This window comes from Stylophora pistillata, chromosome 2 (genome assembly GCF_964205215.1).
Source record: "Stylophora pistillata chromosome 2, jaStyPist1.2, whole genome shotgun sequence".
NCBI lineage: Eukaryota > Metazoa > Cnidaria > Anthozoa > Scleractinia > Pocilloporidae > Stylophora > Stylophora pistillata.
In genome coordinates, this window is record NC_142520.1 from 9,474,956 (window position 1) to 9,497,238 (window position 22,283).

At 38.4% G+C, this 22,283-nt stretch overlaps 2 protein-coding genes across 2 annotated transcripts in view; one reads left to right on the forward strand and one right to left on the reverse strand.

The window, feature by feature from the left end:
* LOC111345797 (uncharacterized) overlaps window positions 1-22,283 on the forward strand; it is a 29,928-nt gene that overhangs the window by 4,353 nt on the left and 3,292 nt on the right. Inside the window, exon 4 of the mRNA XM_088747097.1 lies at window positions 11,138-11,656. Within this exon, the coding sequence (XP_088603223.1) occupies window positions 11,138-11,656 (519 nt within the window). The remainder of the gene's footprint in view (window positions 1-11,137; window positions 11,657-22,283) is intronic.
* On the reverse strand, window positions 13,713-17,560 carry LOC148737032 (uncharacterized). The gene is made up of 4 exons (XM_088747715.1): window positions 17,468-17,560; window positions 16,974-17,011; window positions 16,078-16,175; window positions 13,713-15,646 (listed from the first exon to the last, which is right to left on the reverse strand). Exons 1-4 carry the CDS (start codon window positions 17,558-17,560, stop codon window positions 15,576-15,578), a joined length of 300 nt encoding a protein of 99 aa, XP_088603841.1. The 3' UTR covers window positions 13,713-15,575.

Genomic DNA, 22,283 nt, shown 5'->3' on the forward strand with positions numbered 1-22,283 from the left:
ACTGCATTTTATCATGTATTTTACACGCTCAGGGAAAAGGTCAGATAGGTAACAACCAAATAAGGAGCCTACGTTGTTACGCCTTGAAACATGATAGTTGTCTCTTCATTCAATGTATTTTCACTTGTTTGAAGAAGGGAGACCAAAAAATATCTTTGCTCAGTGGTTGTTAGAGATGAAATAGAGTTTTTGGCTTGCTTTCCTTTACAAAATTACATTAAAAATACTTTCTGGGGCAATTAGCTGTAACTGAATAATGAAGACTGTCTCTTATGGAGAGGAACAGCAGTAACGATCGTCGTAGCCTATGAGCAATCGTTGTTTAGTCTCGTCACGCAACGCGGGAGTGAGGGCGTTGCGTGACGAGACCAAATTAGGGTTGTGGAGGAGACTGCAGGAGGCGTGGTACATATGCAAGTTATTTTTGCCAAGAATGCTTATGTTTTGTACCGAGAGCGGAAAATAAGATCAATTTTGTAAAATGTCCATACCGAGTTAAACTTATTGTACACGGTACAAGATAAGGATAAGTTACGTCATAATAATCCTTATATTGTGAGGACGTCGACAGTTAAACCGTAAGCCGGAAGTTCCTCTCATAGCATAAAACAATATATCAATCAAACAGAAAAACAAAAAATAAGCTCGCAGTCAATTTTCAATCAGCTACACCACATAACTACTGTGAGGATTCGATTTAGTGCCCTCCTTGAAATTAGCGCCCCTCTTTAAGAAGCGACCCGTCACATTAGACTTTTTTAATAAGGGCCCCTATTCTAATAAGCGCTCCTATTGAATAGGCATTCGCGTTCCAATAAGCACCCCCACACAGATAAGCTCCCCTATTCTGAATCAGTAATAGCACAGCGGAGTACATGTACATTGAGGTCAAACGTGGTTCGTCTTCCATTAATTGCTCAACTAAAGCCTCAAAACAAAATCAATGGTCTATGTGTCCGTCTTTCAACTGTTATTTTACAGTTCATCCATCTCGTGACGATTGCAGCTTAGCTGATCGTTCTAGACAAGACTTGTCCATGGAAATAATCCGTCATTTTTCATTCTTTTTAATCCTTTTGAAACTAGTAGGTTTGTCTCGCGCATTTCACTGTTTCTCAAGATGGAAATAAGCGCTGCGTACCCATCCCCAGGTTTCCCTGTCCCACCATCATCAAAACAATTTTCTAAACAAATAAAGTAAAGAATCAAAGGGATAAAACAAGATGAATATGCGAACACCCTCGCCAAGATTCAGGTCTGTGCGATGTTTTGTACAGGCAGTATTCGAAAAAAGGTTTCGCTCAAATTTATAAGACTTTGTATAAAGACGCCATGTTGGTTTTACTCTGAGAAACACCAATATGGCGGCCGGAAGCTAACAAAACCATGTCATCGAGTTCTGCTGTACAAAACCTGTAGTCGTCTTCTGAGGGCTCATAAATATCTAAATGACTACAAATTCTCACACAACGACTGTTCAGATTGCGAAATCTCAACAGCTAAGTCAAGGTATCGATTCCTTAGTTAGTGCCAAGGGTCAGTCCCCCTAAGTCTATGGAGGAAGACCTAAAACCTACAACCCCAACTGGCCAGCTATCTAAAGTCATGGAAGGTTTCACAAGAGACTCATTACTTAAGCAGGTTAGGAATAGGCTTGACTGTAAACAATTTTCTATCGGTGGAAAATCAACAATCATGCATTAGTGTATTTCGTACATTTAATACTGATGTTTCTTGATTGTCCTGGAAATTGTATTGGAATATTTATTTGCAGACTTTAGTAAAGGATTTTATCCTGTTGATTATAGTAAGTTACAACTTCAGCTTAAACATCTGGGTGTGAGCAATGTCTTAATTAGTCAAATGGACCTATACTTTCCTTCCCAGCACATCTCAGATTGTTTGAATCGAAGGGGCCTTATCTGCACCCGTCTATCGTCATGGCCGGGTATCCCCAAAGGGATAAAGCTAGCCCCTATCCTTTTTGCTGCCTTGGTTAACAAGCTGGCTGACAATTGGCATCTGCGCACTAAGTATGTGGATGACACAACTGTGATTGAGTGAATATCCAGAATTAGCCCAAGGTACCTCTTGTTTGTTGTTTAGAACATTATGGTTCTGCTACTAGCCGAGGTATGCGCTTAAATCCCAAGAAGTGCAAAGGAATGATTGTCAACTTTCTTGAATACCAACCTATGGTTCCAGATACCCTTAAGATACTAGGTAATGACATACGGAAAGAGTCTCAAGCTCCAAGGGACATATATATCTAATGACCTACAGTGGAATCAGCATGTTGAGTATATTGTTTGAAGGGCTTATAAGAGTGCACATGCCTCAAGATTACTTAAGAAGTCAGAGCCCCATCATACCGACCTAGTGTAGATACATTAAACAACAACAAACATATGAAACATATGTGTGAACTGCGGTTATGAGACGTATATGAGCACGATCCTTCGCAGTAAAGCACTATTTGAGCAATAGTGAAAATCAGACCTGAAAAAAATTTCAGGCCTGTACGGGATTCGAACCACTGACCTCTGCGATACTAGTGCAGCGCTCTACCAATTGAGCTAACAAGCCAACTGGGAGCAGGCCATCAAATTAATTCGACATAAACCCGTAGATGATAAATCAAACAACAACAAACATATGAAACATATGTGTGAACTGCGGTTCACACATATGTTTGTTGTTGTTTGATTTATCATCTACGGGTTTATGTCGAATTAATTTGATGGCCTGCTCCCAGTTGGCTTGTTAGCTCACTTGGTAGAGCGCTGCACTAGTATCGCAGAGGTCAGTGGTTCGAATCCCGTACAGGCCTGAAATTTTTTTCAGGTCTGATTTTCACTATTGCTCAAATAGTGCTTTACTGCGAAGGATCGTGCTCATATATGTAGATACATTGTTCATTAATCAGATCTCTTGTTGAATACGCATCACCCGGGTAGGCAGGTCTGCCTGACTATCTATCGGATCTTATTGAAGCCGTTCAGAGGAAGGCATTGAAGATTATCTTTCCAGATAATGGCTATGAGAAATCAATTGTTTTGTCTACCCTCCCATCCCTAAGTAAGCGTAGGGATCTTGCCTGCATCAGGTTTTTTAAGGACATTCCTAATACTGAACTTTCAGTGTCTATCTACATGGTGGAAGTAGTTCCTCATGGTTACAATCTTCGGTCAGGAGATTGCCTCCTTGTAAAGAGACCTAGAGTTAGGACAGATAGATTCACCGCTTTCTGTACTAATTAATTTTTTCTCCATAAGAGTTAACCCTAGAGGGAATATTTATGAAAACTTTTTTAATGTAATGAGATTTTTGTGCATGCTGTTGAAACATGATTTATTAAGGGTTATTTATTACATCGCACGCAGTGCCCGTGGGCAAGAGGAAGCAAATCCTGTGTTCTGATTGGCTACCCAAGCAGGCAATATGGGCCCTCTTGCCCGCTGAGGATTGTCCGCATTAATCCCGCACATGAAAAAAATAGAATAAGAACTACATTCGTAACTCTTGGACAATTTCGGCGACGGAAAGGCAAAAAGCGGCAGAAGATATTCAAAACAAAGAAAATAGAAACGAATCTCGTGATTTTGTTGTCCAACAAACACAGTTGGCTTTCTTTCCCAGCTCTCGAAGGAAAAAAATCATTCTAAACTATATTATATGGCTGTGTCTCACGAGGACTGCGAACTACCGAATTCACGAATTTGATTGGCTGAAGTCAGTTTTGAAAGCGGTCTAGATTTTCCCATCTAGACCGGCATCTTGACCGGCCTAGAAAAAAAAAAAGGTAAAAAGAATATAAAGAAATTGGCATATAAGACACAGCTATATAATAAACATCACTGCGTTCGGTCTGTACTGGCAACCTCGGTCAAGATTCTCCCATACAGACCTCCCGCTCGGTTAATAAGAACTAATTAATAAAGCGAGATATTTTTCAATATAATAAATCCTTTATTAACGAAGCTTGTTCGGTCATGATGGTTGAATATTAGTCTCGATCTCTGCCTGTAAAAGAGTTGATTAAACATATCCATCTCTCTATCTATTCATGTTAGGAAGTAGCCGATACCGTTGAATAGTGCTCAATACACATGTGCAGAGCTCAATACAATAGGTAGCGATCAAACAAGACGACACATGGTTTCTGTTACTCAGAGTGTCGTGTTTACGCACTCATCAGACTATCTATCTATCTATCTATCTATCTATCTATCTATCTATCTATCTATCTGTCTGTCTATCTTTTCTTCAACCTACCTGCTAATATGTTAATATCGTGTCAAGAAAAACCCGATCAAACTGAAAATTTGTAAAAAGATAAGAGTTCAACTGTTCTATTAAATCTCATATAGACTGATAATTCTTTATTTCTATATTTGATGACGTCACGTGAAAACCAAGAGTTAAATCTCCCGGTACTTTCGACACCCTTGATGTGTCGAAAGTACCTTAGCGCCCCGGACGCTAAATCAGAATTGTACGGTTTGCTCAATTCTCGACTTTTGTCATGCAGAATGGCTGGACATCATCAGTTATTCGTCTATAATTCAAACGTAACAAGGGAAAGTTTAAAGAAGTAGAAAGACTTCCGTAACCTTTGGAAATGACGAAAAAAACGAAGAGTTCTAGTTGGCGGCCTATTTCAAAAGCGATCTGTTTTCACAACGAACTTAAGGGACCCACACAACATTTCAACCACAATCATATGTGATGCTTGATATTCTTTCGGGGAAAAATATTGCGTGACGAGTGGGTACATGTCCATTGAGAGACAATGCATTGAATAAATTATGGAATGAAAAAATGAATATTGAATAACTTAGTAATTGCATTAATGGTGAGTAATTTTAAGGATCAATCTACAAGATTTTAACTTTTCCATGTCCTTTTTGTAGATGCAAATTTACCTCCAATGAAAGGAAAAAACTATAATAATTGTGTTTATAACGATGTAGATAACTTAACTCTTCCCTTTCAGCTTTCAAAGCCGTTTTTACAAACCTCAACACCAGTGGAAGAATTGGTCTAACAACGCTCTAATTAGCTTATAATTTATGAAAAAGAAATGGATGGTTGATAGAGATGGCTCAGACTGACGTCATTGTTGGCGAAAATTTTCCATCGAGTTTACCCACGAAGTTTCCAAATTTTCAAGATTGTTTTCTGTTTAACCTTTTAGAGCTCTATTTGAAAAGAAAATGTGCTAAAACGATAATCGTTTCTAAAAACAATAAGCATGTAACTCTTCAAAGCGACGGTAATAGTTTTGGAGTCGACGATACTTTATATGCCAAACGCGATGCGTGAATGTGGCTGAAAACAAAACTGAGCTTTTCGCTTGGACTGAGGCTTCGCGACGTTGGGGTGAATGTTATTCTGAAGAGCTGCTGCATGTATGTCCCAAAAGTGTTGTTCAATAGATGATTTTCCTTTGTAATCGTACAATTTTTCAGATTTTCAACACAAAGCGACGCAATTTCTGATCATCAATCCTAGTAACCAACAATTCAAGGAGGTAAATCTATCACAGGGGACTCGTAAATTTAGGAAATTTCCTCTTAGTTTTCTGAACGGTCGGTATTATTTTTAGTGTTGCATTGATAACTCCTCGCGCTCCCGGCTGCGCTTCGAGCAACTCCTCTCTTGTGCTCTCCAAACTTTCCGAGTGCACTATAACTCGAAATATGCATCGGAGGCACATAAATCTTTAGTAAATCTCGGATAAAATATGAATATCCCGAGATAAATAAAAACAGGTGCGGTGCGCTGAAATATACATATGTGAAAAATAGAACTTGCTGCGTATTTATATAAGATAATGTCAAAAAATTAAACTATGTAGTTTTAATCTATAAATAATGAACAACATCTAGGTTACTTCTCACATAAACAGCAATTCTGCCTTTTTCCCTCAAAACCACTCTTGACCAGTTCCTGTCCCGTCTTAATATGTTTTAGATAGGTATGCTGACAATAGATTAAGGTTTATCTGGCTCAAGGTGTGTTTTGGAGGCGACGCGAACATCAATAGTCGTTCTTCCTTAAATGATCTTCGAGTGTACAGCCGCTCTAAACCGGTTTTTTGTTTTAGTTGGGCTACAAATGTTCGTAAATAAAAATTTTGAAATAGTAAACTCGCATTTCGGGTTTTGCTGACTTGCCGATGAGGTCGATTGTGTGGTGTTTAATATAAGGCAGCGGTCTCGCTGTATATGCTTAGCCGGGGTGTTTGGATGTCTCTGAGTGATGACAAATGGTATCCGAAAAGCTTTCGTGCTTTTAGAATTAATGCGTCTTTATCCACCTCAGTTTCTCGAGATTTTCAGAAAGCCATGTAATTTCAGTAAAAATATAACGTGTCGTAATTTGGTCGGCAAGCTCGAGCTCGTGATCGAGGGTCGTCTGGGAGGGTCTCAATAGGGGGGAGAAGGTGATGTTGACGGTTGACGGTTAAATCTATGATTTTTAATGGGGATACGCGCGCCATTATATATATGTGAAAAATAGAACTTGCTGCGTGTTTATAAAAGATCATATCTAAATATCAAACTAATTGCAGACAGTTCTCTTTTGGCCTTCTGGGCCTCATCAGTGCAGTGCTGATGCTAGGATGGAGGAGAACCGAGACGGTCACCCCAAACGACTCAACCATTGTGGTATCGTCTAAGCCATGCCAGAGTGCTCAAACTAGAGTAAACTAGCGAGCATGCGCTAGATAATTTTCAAACTATGTAGTTGTAATCTATAAACATCAGCAACATCTAGGTTACTTCTCACATAAACAGCAATTCCGCCTTTTTTCCTGAAAACCACTCCTGACCAGTTCCTGTCCCCTCTGAATATGTTGTAGATAGGTATGTTGACTGTTGGTTCAGGTTTATCTGGCTCCAGGTGTGTATGTGATGAGTGGGAAACTACGAAACAGGTCTGTAGGGATGTATACGTAGTTGATTTTTTTCTGCCTACCACACATTATACCCGCCCTACTATTTGTGTCGAGCACTGTTTCTCGGACACCAAGTTTAATCTCACTACATACATACATACATACATACATACATACATACATGATAGACAGCTTTATTAGGAAGTAAAATCATTGCAGCTTCCGGGCCGGCTGAAATACGACTTACTTTACAATGGGAATAAATTATCTCTTACTCTAAGATAACTACAATAAGAGCCACAAAGTGTAATCTACAATAAAATACAATAAGAGAAGTATCAAAAACCAAAATACAACTAATTAAGATAGCTGCTAATAATTAAAACTGTTCGCCATGATAAATGTGTTTTTGAACCTAGTTGTCTTACAAATCGGTAGCTTGAAGTATCTCTGGCTGCGGGTGCGATAGGTGGACTCGTTGCGTGGAGGCAGCAGATCATGAAGCTTGTGGTTTTCGTCCCTTACAACCTGATGAAACAGAGCATCACACAAGATCTCCCTCCTCTCGTACAGTGACGCAATGTCAAGAGCTACTAGAGCCTCAGCGTAGGATAAGTCAGGTTGAATCATCCGCAACGCGCGTTTTTGCAACTTTTCCATTTCATTGGACAGATATTGCGGCAAAGTGATGAAAAACTGGGCACGCATATTCTAATACAGGGCGTATACATGTTGTATAGAAAAGTAGCTTATCCTCAGATGGAACTATAGCGCGCTTTAGCTGTTTTAGGAAGTACAGACGCTTCGTAGCCTTTTTACAGATAGATCCTACATGTGCGTTCCATCTGAGGTTGTCCGAGACTATCCCTCTTAACAACCTTGCGGATGAAACAACTTCGATTTGCTTGTCATTGATAGTAATATGATCAAACAGACTACCTGATCTGGAGAATGATATTTTTACATTTAGACTCATTGAATTGGAAACCATCAACTTCTGACTGTCTTACAAGTTCATTTACACGTAATTGCATGTAGGTAGACTCATTCTTCAATACTGATTCAGCAAGAGTGGTGTCATCAACGTATTTCCAAATAATTGTGTCTGCTACATAAAGATTATTTATCATGATAAGGAACAGCCAGGGGCCCAATTTCGTCCCCTGTGGCACTCCTGCAGGAACAGCTTCCCACTCCGAGAAGCAATCGCGGCTCAGTTTTATCCTTTGCTTACGGTTCGTTAAAAAGTCCATGATCCAGCACAAAATCGGCCTTGGAATATCGTAGGACATACATACATACATTTTATTGAACACATCCCCATCTGGGGCTTTTCAGTGAACAATTACATAATTTACAAACTTGGTACCACCCATTCAAAAAGATATATAAGGAGTCGCGATAAGTTATTAAAGGCCTTTTTCAGTGAGTCAGTGTTGCTACGAGGAGCCCAGAGGAGCGAGAGCCGGATAGAGTTGCTGGAATTATTTTACTGGAATCGTCAGCCGTGTGGAAGGCTGCCTTGGAAAAGTGTTGTGGATGTTAATACGCGGCGAGGATCTTTAAAGAGAACCGTGAGTTGTGCAGTAGTGCACCGAGATTGAGGTCATAGTATTTATAGAGGGCTCTAAGTTAAGAGGATAGTTATTGTATAGGTACTAATGTCGCTCCGTCGCTAAGTTTAGAGGATAGTTATTGTATAGGTATTAATGTCACTCCGTAGCTAAGTTTAGGGGATAGTTATTGTATAGGTATTAATATCACTCCGTAGCTAAGTTTAGAGGATAGTTATTGTATAGGTATTAATGTCGCTCCGTAGCTAAGTTAAGAGGATAGTTATTGTATAGGTATTAATATCGCTCCGTAGCTAAGTCTAGAGGATACTTATTGTATAGGTATTAATATCGCTCCGTAGCTAAGTTTAGAGGATAGTTATTGTATAGGTATTAATATCGCTCCGTAGCTAAGTTAAGAGAATAGTTATTGTATTGGTATTAATATCGCTCCGTAGCTAAGTTAAGAGGATAGTTGTTGTATAGGTATTAATGTCGCTCCATTGCTAAGTGAAGAGGATAGTTATTGTATAGGTATCAATATCGCTCCTTAGGTAAGTTAGGAGGATAGTTATTGTATTAGTTATTGGTAACGCTTCGTAGTTAGTACGTCAGTCAATAAAGTAGTTGAGTTAGTACGAGTTGTATCTTTCTGGCGGTTGAGAAAATACCGTAACACTACCTGTCATCAAATGATTTACGAATCGTGGAGCAAAATTTTGTTCTTTTATTTTTAGTTGCATTACATAATTTTTGTGTGGAGTTAAGTCAAGTTTGCATTTTTTTTTAATCACAGTTACATTTTCATTCTGTAATCATTGCTAGCATCACATCACGCACGTCTCGCGTATTTTTTTTTTGTCTTAGAAGACGCGTGTCCTTTCGTGATAATGTGCTTGTTAATTAATTTGATTTAAGATTTTTTTTACCTGCGGATTTCTCGTTTCAGTGTAAATTAAATGATATAGATCATTTGACGCGGGTGCTTTCATTGATATTTGACACACATTAACCCTTCTCCATCAAGCCGCGTATACATCATTTAAATTTGCACGACTACTGCTGTAATTTGTTTCCTGTTGAAATTAACAGACATCATTATGTAACTGTGTACATTGCAAGGCTGTCTGATGTGACACCTATTGCAGCCTAAAACACCCACCATGATTCCCGATTTCCATTTCAGTGAACCGTTTATATAATAACAAATCCCAAAAATCCAGCATTCTGCTCCAAGAGCAACACTGAAAAAGTGTTTACCTTTTAAGATCAAAACTTGCTCAAAAAATCAAAAGTTTGCATTCAAAACAAACCTCAGGGCCAAATATTGCTGTTTGGCTGGAAAATGCCCTCTCACTTTATCCGCTAGCCCTTGTTCATCTGTTTGACGAAAGCTAGTGTCGCAAACACGACCTTTGCCTCGTTTATGAGGTCATTTTACCTCGATCGCCGGTACAGACCGAACGCAGTGAGGTCTGTACTGGCAACCTCGGTCAAGATTCTCCCATACAGACCTCCCGCTCGGTTAATAAGAACTAATTAATAAAGCGAGATCTTTTTCAACCTAGTAAATTCTTTATTAACCAAGCTTGTTCGGTCAAGATGGCTGGATATTAGTCTCGATCTATGCCTTTAAAAGAGTTGATTAAACATATCAATCTATCTATCTATTCATGTGAGAAAGTGGCCGATACCGTTGGATAGTGCGCAATACACACGTGCAGAGCTCAATACAGTAGGTAGCGAACAAACAAGATGACACATGGCTTCTGTTACTCAGATCGAGAGTTTCGTGCTTACGCACTCCTCAGACTATTTATCTATCTATCTATCTATCTATCTATCTATCTCTCTATCTGTCTGTCTATCTGTCTCTCTTTTCTTCAACCTACATGCTAGTATGTTAATATCGTGTCAAGCAATAGCTTGGAAATTCAACCTTGCTTTATCACAAAAAGAAAAACCCGATCAAGCTGAAAATTTGTAAAAAGATAAGAATTCAACTGTTCTACTAACTTAGTAAACTTAAATCTCATATAGATTAATAATTCCTTATTTCTAAATTTGATGACGTCAAGTGAAGTCCAAGAATTAAATCCCCTGATTCAAAAAAAGTGCCCTCCCTTGATGTGTCGAAAGGACATTAGCGCCCCGGACGCTAAATGAAAATTTTACGGTTTGCTCAATTCTCGACTTTTGTCACGCAGAATGGCTGGAAATCACCAGTTATTCGTCTACAATTCAAACTTAAGAAGGGAAAGTTTAATAAAGTATAAAGACTTCCGTAACCTTTGGAAATGATGAAAAAATCGGACAGTTTTAGTTGACGGCCTATTTCAAAAGCGATCTGTTTTCACAACGAACTTAAGGGACCCACACAACATTTCAACCACAATCATATGTGATGCCTGATATTCTTTCGGGGAAAAATATTTCGTGACAATCGAGTGGGTACACGTCCATTGAGAGACAATGAATTGAATAAATGATCGAATAAAAAAGAAAATGAATATTAAATAATTTAATAATTGTATTAATGGTGAGTAGTTTTAAGGATCAATCTACAAAATTTTAACTTTTCCATTTCCCTTTTGTAGATGCAAATTTACATCCAATGAAAGGAAAAAACTATAACAATTATGGTTATAACGATGTAAATAACTTAACTCTTCCCTTTCAGCTTTCAAGGCCGTTTTTACAAACCTCAACGCCAGTGGAAGAATTGGTCCAACAACGCTGGGCAGTCACTACACAGAGCAGGATCATGACGGGCAAGTCACACTGTCCAGCGGAGTTCAACAGTGGACTGTGCCGTACACTGGTGACTACAGAATAAAAGCAATAGCAGCTGCAGGAGGGTACGATATACACACTAACAGTACTCAGTACCGAGGAAGAGGAGCAAAAATGATTGGAACGTTCCGCTTAAACAAGGGTGAAGTCATTCAGATACTTGTTGGTCAAGAAGGAGGAATAAACACGCGCGAGTACTCTTCTGGAGGTGGTGGAGGAACGTTTGTGGTGAGAGGAGCCAACACACCTTTGATAATAGCTGGAGGTGGAGGAGGGACAGAATATGCTGAGTCACGACATGAAGGATGTGACGCCAGCAAAAACTCAACAGGGAATCCTGGATACAACTCATGGTCAGGGGGGAGCAATGGACATGGTGCACAGACTGCTGATGATGGTTTTTCAGGTAAGGGTATATCGTGATGATTCCTTACATCTCAGCTGTTCATTTAATGTTATATCATAATCATATTATAACGTGCGCTCTAATTGGCTTATAATTTATGAAAAAGAAATGGATGGTTGATAGAGATTGTTCAGGTTGACTTCATTGGCGGCGAAAAGTTCCTATCGAGTTTACCCGCGAGGTTTCAAAACTTTCGAGATTGTTTTCCCTTTAACCGTGTAGAGCTCTATTTGAAAAGAAAATGTGCTAAAATGATAATCGTTTCGAAAAGCAATGAGCATGTAGCTCTTTAAGGAGACGGAATTTGTTTTGGAGTCGACGATACTTTATTTACCAAAGGCGGTGCGTGAACGTGGCTGAAAACAAAAACTGAGTGTTTTTTTTTTAATTCAACCGAGGCTTCGCGACGTTGGGGGGAATGTTATTTTATTTATTTATTTATTTAGTTATAGACTTCGCAAAAAAAAATTTGGCAGGAGAGATCTCACAGAACTAATGTTCCAGTAACAAGACTCCTAAACAAGCAGAAAACAAAAATTGCAATCGAGTAGTAGAAATTATATGATTAGAAACAGGTAATTAACAACAGAGTTTGGCTAGTAATGCAGAGACTCCTAAAAAAAAGCAAAAAAAAAAAAAAAAAAAAAAGAAATTGCAATCGAGTAGTAGGAATTATATGATTAGAAACAGGTAATTAACAACAGAGTTTGGCTAGTAATGCAGTTAGTGGTCTGCTCATATGACATTTTATGCAGACACTTTTGAAAGTTTAAGGAACTGCAGGATCATACACAGTTGAAGTTTAGATCTAAGTAATGTTTCTTCAAATTACACTGGGCGAAAAATCAGATTTGACGTCAGACAAATGCAGTCCAAATGTGGTTCAAATGTGATGTTTGTCATATTTGTCAGTATTTGACTTGAAGACAAATATGACAGTTGTCCTAAAGATAAATAGGATACATATGATGCACGATCCTCGCAGTAGATAGCGCTATTTAAGCAATAGCGAAAATCAGACCTGAAAAAAATCAGGCCTGTACGAGACTCGAACCACTGACCTCTGCGATACTAGTGCAGCGCTCTACCAATTGAGCTAACAAGCCAACTGGGAGCAGGCCGTTAAGTTGATTCGTAATAAACCCGTGAAAGTGATAAATGAGATACAATGAAATATATGAAGTTCATATATTTTGTACTGCGGTATTAAAAAAATCAGTTAGCTCAATTGGTAGAGCGCTGCACTAGTATCGCAGAGGTAAGTGGTTCGAGTCCCGTACAGGCCTGATTTCTTTTCAGGTCTGATTTTCGCTATTGCTTAAATAGCGCTATCTACTGCGAGGATCGTGCATCATATGTATCTAATACCGCAGTACAAAATATATGAACTTCATATATTTCATTGTATCTCATTTATCACTTTCACGGGTTTATTACGAATCAACTTAACGGCCTGCTCCCAGTTGGCTTGTTAGCTCAATTGGTAGAGCGCTGCACTAGTATCGCAGAGGTCAGTGGTTCGAGTCTCGTACAGGCCTGATTTTTTTTCAGGTCTGATTTTCGCTATTGCTTAAATAGCGCTATCGACTGCGAGGATCGTGCATCATATGTATCTAATACCGCGGTACAAAATATATGAACTTCATATATTTCATTGTATCTCATAAATAGGATAATTGTGCATTTGCTTTTGGGTGTAAATATGGACAAATGTGGTGTAAATCTGAATTAAATATCATGATTTGTCCTGCTCTAAACAAGGGCAAATGCGTTAAAGATGACATTTGTAAGAACAAATTCAGGACAGATGTATAGAGCAAATATCATCTTTGTCATGGAATAATCCAAAATTCTCTTCCCCTCCATTGACCCTGTTGTCAATTTGCACAAAATGGCTTTTTCCACATGTTATTTCAGTATTAGGGTTGCAAGTACCCAATAATACACTGCATTTAATAAAATATCAGAAATTTCATTGTTTCAGTGGTAGTTTAAAATAAAATCGCATTTTACTTTGATTAATGCAATCCTCTCATGTCCAATCATCTCACACCCACAGTCCTGACTAAAATCAACACACATAAATGTATAGTAAATGGAAAATTTATTTAACACTTCTCCTTTTCTGTACAAATAACACCATTTCTGACAAAGAAAATTAACATTTAATAAATAAAAATATTTAATCAGCCCCTGTACACTTGTTTATATATACCATATATGTGATACAGAATATAACCTCAATAATGGGGAAAAGCTACAAGGTAAGTCTAAAATATAACATCATTGATTTTAAGTCTTTACAAGACTCGTGCCAGCAGGACATTCTCAACAAAACATTTTCACATGAACTGTACTTAGTGTGTTATGATTCATAAAGAGAAGTTACTTCCAAAAAAACTCCTACTTAGGCATTGCCTGCCCTATTAGTTATTTTTATAAAGCATTAAAAGTACCGAACATCGCAACATACCAATTAGTCTTTGATCACATTACCAACACAGCTAATCCTACAAATTACAGTCAAACTGCTGGTATTTTTTTTTCACAGGAACTTATCAACATTGTGTTGCAATGTTCCAATATTGATTGACAGTTTGCTGCATGAAATTAGCAACAGACTCACTTCATTGGAATTTAACTAAAAAAGTCATATTTAACATGACTACTTTTGAAGTGTGATTTCCTGACAATGGCAATTTGAATGCTAAATTCTTGCAGTCTGTTACCTTGATAAACAGGCAAACATTGAGCAATTTTATTTTGTTTCTTAGAAACAGATCAGCAATCACCTTGTTTTATATGGGAAAATGGAACTTGAGAATAATTCACAAACTATTCTAGCAAATTTGAAGTGAAAGTTGCAAGTTGCATTCAGCAAGCTGTCAATCAATATTTTCACATCACAATGCAATATTATAGAGTTCCCATCGGGAGGCAACCAGTTTGACTATAAATTTCTATAGTCAAACGTTAACCAGATGTTCTTTTGATGGCAACCTTGCAAACTTCTGCCTCAACATTGGTATTTGATGACAGTCTGAGTCGAGCAAGCTGCAACCTATGTGAGCAGATTGAAACTTTCAATTTGAATTTGCTGGAGTAAGTTCTCAAGCTCTGGATTTCATTTTGCCATATAAAGTCAGGTAAGACATACTCAGTTTGAAATAAACAGAATGATGTTGCCTAATATTTGCTGTTAATCAACAGACTGCAATGAAATAGTGACAGGCTTAGCTCCAAATTGCCAAATTGTGAATTTCCCTTAAAAAATTCAAATCTGTCATGCAAGGTTATGGCTTACACTTTTAATTTTGAAGCACAATTCCTGGTTTTGCTAATTGAACTAAGCACGTCACTTATTTCTCACAGTCTCTCGATAAACAGGCTGGCAACGGCTGACTGAATTTACTGTTTCTTTGAAACAGAGCTGGTATTACCTTGTTTTATACTGCAAAATGAAAACGGGAACTTGAAAACTTGCTTCAGCAAATTTGATAGTGAAAGTTGCAACTTGCTTGTACAGCTTGAAACTTGCTTGACTCAAACTGTCAATCAAATACCAATGATGAGGCAAAAGTTTGCAATCAAAAATATATCCAGTTTGACTGTAAGCATCTGAGGCTTTATTTTTGGCTAGAAAATTAACTTTCAAGCTATCAAATTCAAATTTTTTTACAACAATCACCACAGTTGCTAATTATTTTCCTTATAGTGTTGTTGACACTAAAGTTTTGAAACTGATGCAAGTGACAACACACCTGATCAAAACAAAAAAATTATTGGTCATGTGATAAAAATTTTTAGTCATTTCTGTTTAGGATAAGCAAACCATTATTCACTCACATTGTGTCCCCTTTGATTCCTCGTAGAATTTATTACACTTTTATCCTGCTTGTTTGCCACTTGGGTAAATTCCTCATTCCTCACGTGAGTTAACAACTCCTCTGAGTTTTGCTCTGAGGGTTTTAAAGTAAGTCTTAAAGACACCTGTGACAAAAGCAATTCAAAATATCACAAATCTTGATCATTGTCCAGAATAAAATAAAAATACCTCTGAAAAATAATATTACTGAAAAGGTCAGAATGTTGCACTCATTTTCCTTCTTTGATATTGGATAAATGGACTCAACAAAGGAATCTTCAAAAGTGATCAAAGTACATGCAAATTAATGTAAACACCTTAATTTTCACTTTCTTTGTCAATCATATCAACAATGGCTAAACTTAACAGAATAGCTGGGTTAAGTTAATGGCTAGAGAGGCGCTATGGAAGTAAAGTGTCTTGCCCAAGAACACACAATACAACACACTGGTCCAGGCAATGCTCAAACCCAAATGTCTGATCCACAGTGTAATGTGCTAGCTATTAAGCCACCAAATATTATAGTCACAATTATATAAAATCAATCTATACTTACACTCTAATATGACAGGATCAGCCTCTTTGAAAGCTGATGTTGCTCTGACACCTCTTTCGATTGCTTGGGTAACCTCAAGGTTGGTGTCATCATTAAAACTGAAAAGCAAAATGAGGGTAAGCTTTTAAGTACTTGGGTTGATGTATGCTGTAGCTCAAATTAATAGAAACACTCAAGACATATCTTGTTCAGTAGAAGTTCGGGAGAACCAAAAAAGTTGCTAAACACTGGCCAATGGCTCATGTTCCCACAGCATTTCTTATTCTCCCAACTTACCTATGACAGTTCAACTATCATGCACCAATTGACCAGGGCTTTATGAAAACACAAAATCATAGATATCCCTGATCATCTCAGATGGTCAGGGATAAATCGGGAGCACTTCTATTTACCTGATGGCTGCCAGATTTCTGCAATCATTCCCAACATATCAAAACATAAATTGGCAAAATCTGAGACGGTCACGAAACAGCGAAATCCCAGAGATTCTGGGACTTTCCCAACATACATGTACAAATACCAGGCTTAAAGGAGCTACACCACAGACAGCGCATCTTAAAAATTTGGCCAAGTTTTTCAAGTCTGCCATTCTCAATATTGCCCAATCGTAACCATCCTTGTTCCTTTTTGGTTTATTGTTACCTCTTTGGTGTTTTTCTAACTTAGAACACTAAATTTTAAAGTAATTTTTGTACATCAGAAAAATGGCTTAAAATATCATGACATAGCTCCTTTAAAACTACATACTACAATAACTCAATAAATTTCATCCTTTAAAAACGAAATGGCCGTCTATTGTTATGACGGCTATGTGCATGAAATCAGCAACAAAGTGCTATCAACAAGCTGTTATCAACACCGTGACGTCTCAAAGTTAAAATAACCAAAATACTCACCACCATATCTCGTGGAAGGTTTTCACTTTTCCTTTATTCTACCATTGCGGGTGCAGACTGTTGGCCTTGTAAGTTGTTAATTTTCTTCTGTAAGAACAAGTTTTCGCTGAAGTGCGTCAAACTGCCCTTCGTGATCGGAACAACTCGCTCTAGCGTTTACATGATCGAGACAGTGGCGTGGTGGCTGGAGTTGATCGGCTCCTCGATGAGGGGGAAGATGGCGTTCCGCAGGGCTCAATTGAAGACAAGCGAGTGGAGGCGACTGGCTGATAAATTGGCGAGGTCTATTCTGAATCACTATTACTGTCAAGCTGCAAATCACGACGGATATGATTTTCAGATCGAGATCTCTCGATGGAAATCCGCGGACGGTCTTGCGCTCGAGGAACGACTGCAGTTGTCCCTGGAGTTGTCTAAATATTCAAAGAGCAAAACGAGTGAATTGCTGACCTGTCTTACTGACCTACGCTTAATTAATACGAGTAAAAGCTCACCGTTCGACGGTGAAAGTGCCTAGACGTTAGCGGTGACTCGGGAAGCTCGTCAAAATCAATCCCTGCATTGCTCGATCTGTTTTTGTGAGACATATTACAAAACTGCGGAGGAACTTTTGGTTAAAGAATTGCTTCAACGAAGACGTGACACTTGGACGAAAGACGCTTTAAATTTGAAGTGACGCTCGGAATCCCGCCGATTATGTTAATATCCAAGAATTCGAATTACACAAAGCGTCGCGCGAGGGCCTTTAGGGATTACCTGCGCATGCACTTCCGAAAATTTGCATATTTGTTTTGCAGATCGGAGTGGAGCGGCAAATGTTACTGTAATTCTCGTCAGTTCTCGTAATTTCTTAGCTCAATATCTTTCCTCAGTTCGAAAATGAGGGGAAAAGAGTTATTGCTTCAGTCACACTGATGAAGTTGTCAGTCGAGGTACACGATCGAGACCGTCTCGAACAAATTGCAGAGAGAACCGAAATTGCCTCTGAAGGTGACAATAATAGCGCTAGCTACGTCGAGAGAGATTCCGAAATACACTATTGGAATCCTACGATGGTTTTGAGGATCATAAGGAATGCCTCAATGCATATTTAGCCCTGTCCCTATCCCTTGCTCCATCTTTTTTATTTACTTTTAACACAATGACATTTCTCTTCTTTTCAGACTAATGTTGGACATTGGCTTGGGTTTTTACTAATAAAATACGAACAGTACCGCAGAAGTTAACAGTCAGTTCAGGCAACTGTATGGCTTGCACCGGTCAAGTCACACAATTCCTTGTACGAGTCTCTACCAATATTCAGTTTGTTTTAGTAAAAAATCAAACTTTTGACCCAGACAAAAAATGCCCAAATCTGAGTGATCTCCTTAGAGATACACAGTAGGGAAACTGAATAGACCATACAAGGGGGGACGCAAGTGAAAAAGCGGGTGACTATAGGGTTCGTATGATGTTGAGCACATTTGTCCTTTTTTGTCTAATATTTGTCCTTGAATGAAATATGGCTTCACTTCAAACGGTATTTGTCTTACATTTATCAGGAACAAATATGATAACATTTTTGTCACACATTTGACGTCTTCGAGACTAGAGTTAATACTAATATTAACTCTGTTGAGACCAGGACAAATGTAAAGTCAGATTTGTCTCACATTTGACCTAGAGCCAAATTTGGTCAAATCCATAATTTCATCCAGTGTTAGTTTTAAAAACATTAATAGATTGGGTATTGATTGTCAAATATTCTGGAAGTGTATCAAATGTTCTTGAGGCTCTGAAGCGCTGATGCATGTATGTCCCAAAAGTGTTTTTCAATAGATGGATTTCCTTTGAAATCGTACAATTTTTATGATTTTCAACACAAAGCGACGCAGTTTCTGAGCGTCAATTCTAGTAACCAACAATTTAAGGAGGTAAATATATCACACGGGACTCGTAAATTTCGGAAATTTCCTCTTACTTTTCTCAACGGTCGGTATTATTTTTAGTGCTGTATTGATAACTCCGAACGCGCCCGGCTGCGCTTCGAGCAACTCCTCTCTTGTGCTATCCAAACTTCCCGCGTGCGACAGAGCTGAATAATGAAATGCTACGTCAGCGGGTATGTGGTTAACAACGCGGGCTTAAGTATCCTAGGTCTAGAATTTAGCGAAATTAGCGGAAAATGATAAGGGCTAACCTTTAAAACCGAAGAACTCTGTTTTCGTCGAAGGCACTTTCCTATTTCCAAAGGTTAAAAGGAGAAAATTAATTTTTTAAAATTTTTAGGGGGTGTACCAAATTTTTGGAGGTTGTTCTGTAAAAGAACAGCGACAAGGAAAACGACGCTTCGAAGCAACAGAATAGGAAATGAACCATGCGAACGACTCAAAATCCGTGTTTCCGCTGCAAAACTGGCGCATGCGTATACGTTATTCAGCTCTGTCCCCGCGTGCACTATAACTCGAAATAGGCATCGGAGGCACATAAATCTTTAATAAATCTCGGATAAAATATGAATATCCCGAGAAAAATAAAAACGTGCGGCGCGCTGAAATATACATATGACGGTGAAAAATAGAACTTGCTGCGTATTCATAAAAGATCATTATCTAAAAATTAAACTATGTACTTTTAATCTATGAACACCAACAAGATCTAGCTTACATCTCACATAGACAGCAATTCCACCTCTTTTTCCTCAACACCACTCTTGACCAGTTCCTGTCCCGTCTGAATGTTTTAGATAGTTATGCTGACAATAGATTCAGGTTTATATGTCTCAAGGTGTGCTTAGGAGGCGACGTAAACATAAATAGTCGTTCTTCTTTAAATGATCTTCGAGTGTACAGCAGCTCTAAACCAGTTCCTTGTTTTCGTTGGGCTACAAATGTTCGTAAATAAAACTGTTGAAACAGCAAACTGGCATTTCGGGCTTTGCTGACTTGTTGACGAGGTCGATTGTCTGGTGTTTAAAATAAGGCAGCGGTCTCGCTGTATATGCTTAGCCGTGGTGTTTGGATGTCTCTGAGTGATGACAACTGGTATCCGATAAGCTTTCGTGCTTTTAGAGTTAATGCGTCTTTATCCACCTCAGTTTCTCGAGATTTTCACAATGCTATGTAATTTCAACAAATTTAACGTGTCGTGATTTGGTCGGTAAGCTCGAGCTCGAGATCAAGGGGCGTCTGGGAGGGTCTCAATAGGGGGAAGAAGATGATGTTGATGGTTGACGGTTAAATTTGAAGTCATTTGACGGTTGATGATTAATTTTTTGGAATGTTGTTCATCAAACGAACTAAACTGATGAATCTGGCTGTAAATTTTCCTAATGACGCGTTTGTAAAGAACTGTTAATTCATGACACCTTTTATTGATAAATAACTAACGTTTTACGACACCGGAAGTGTTTCTAAACCGGAAGCCAGTTCTGTCGCTAACCAGTTTTACTTGCGAATAGAAGTTAAAGGACTTCCATAAATGTATTTTTTTGATATATCAAAAGTTTTATTATAAGAAATAGAAATTGACCCTGATTATGGGAGTCGCATAGTTCTTAATTAAGGATATCTGAGACATTTGACGGCTAACATTGGTTTGCTTATTTGGCAGCTGACGGTAAAAATATTGCGTTTTTGGTCATAACGCACGGGCCGAATGCGGCGCCGTCCGTGCTACAATTCGTGACCGTAAGCCAAATATCTTCCAGTTTAGCCTGATCAAACATGATTAACCACCTCAAAAATTTCTTTTCACACTAAAAGGAGGCGATGCACGAGCGCACACTGAACAATCACGATAAAGATCCTGCAGGAAAAACTTTTTTATTTGTTTTTTCGTGTCAGAACAAGAAACCCACAGTTCATTAACCCGTCCGACCCTGCACACGTCAGCTTTCACTATGATTTTTAATGGGGATACGCGCGCCATTATACATATGTGAAAAATAGAACTTGCTGCGTGTTTATAAAAGATCATATCTAAAAATTAAACTATGTACTTTAAATCCATAAACATCAACAACATCTAGGTTACTTCTCACATAAACAGTAATTCCGCCTTTTTTTCCTCAATACCACTCTTGACCAGTTCCTGTCCCGTCTGAATATGTTTTAGATAGGTATGCTGACAACTGATTCAAGTTTATTTGGCTCAAGGAGTGTTTACGAGGCGACGCAAACATCAATGTCTTTCTTATTTCATGATCTTCGAGTGTATACTCGCTCTAAACTGGTTCTTTGTTTTATTTGGGCTAAAAATGTTCGTAAATAACAATTTTGAAACAGAAAACTCGCATTTCGGGCTTTACTGACTTGGTGTAGATGAGGTCGATTGTCTGGTGTTCAAAATCAAGCAGCGGTCTCGTTGTATGGGCTTAGCCGTGGTGTTTGGCAGTACTGTCTCTCTGAGTGATGACCACTGGCATGGTATCCAATCTATAAGTATTTGACGGTTGATTGTTAATTAGTTTAGTTTAGTTTATTGAGATTTGCCACTGAAAAATACAATTTACAAGTAAATACATGAACAGAGACACGCACTAACAAACAAAAATATAATGGCAGGAGAAAAATACAGGGCGAGCCCCAATTGACATTTGTCCCCTTACAAAGTACAAAGAATAGAAAAATATAGGTTACATATGCACTTATGTACTTTGTCTATAGAATAAAATAATTTGCCGACCAACTGCGACACTTAGTTAGGGCGGAGTATAAAGCATGAGCTTTTCTGTATAAAACCCCTTAACTAAGGCTTTAAAGTTATGTAAAGAGCTCCCTTGCTTAATGTTGCTCGGTAAATCGTTCCATAATTTCATTGTGCGAGGAAAGAAAGAGTTTGTAAAATACCACTGAGTATGAGTGAATAAAGGGCGGATGTTTGCAGGATGATGACGCCGGGTTGCCTATGTATGGTTAGCAGGAGGCAGAAGATGGTCAAAGCTAGCGTTGATAGGACCTGACGTAATTTTGTATAAAATGACAAGATCATGGACTTCTCTTCTGAATTCAAGCGGCAGTAGGCTAAGAGTTTTCAGTCTCGCAGTGTAGCTGGTTTTCCTATCTAGTTGGTTTAGTGTAAATTTAGTAGCCCGTCGTTGTATATTTTCGATTAGCCTTCGATGCTTTGCTGTGTAAGGAGACCATGCAGAGGATACGTACTCGATGATTGGGCGAACTAACGTCGTGTACATCATTTTCCTAGTTGATACGTTAACAATGTCTTTACCGCATACACGCTTTACAAGACCAAGAACTTTGTTACACTTCGCACATATCTCTTCGATGTGCGTCGTCCATGATAGTGGAGTAGTAAAAGTCACGCCTAAAT

Bases quoted from the DNA above. Each gene is read 5' to 3' on its own strand.
- LOC148737032 (XM_088747715.1), bottom strand. From the start codon at position 17,560: ATGTCTCACAAAAACAGATCGAGCAATGCAGGGATTGATTTTGACGAG. The intron at 17,012-17,467 runs GTGAGCTTTTAC...CCGCAATGGTAG, and splicing joins GGCACTTTCACCGTCGAACG to AATAAAGGAAAAGTGAAAAC. The intron at 16,176-16,973 runs GTGAGTATTTTG...TTTGCTTTTCAG, and splicing joins ACCTTCCACGAGATATGGTG to TTTTAATGATGACACCAACC.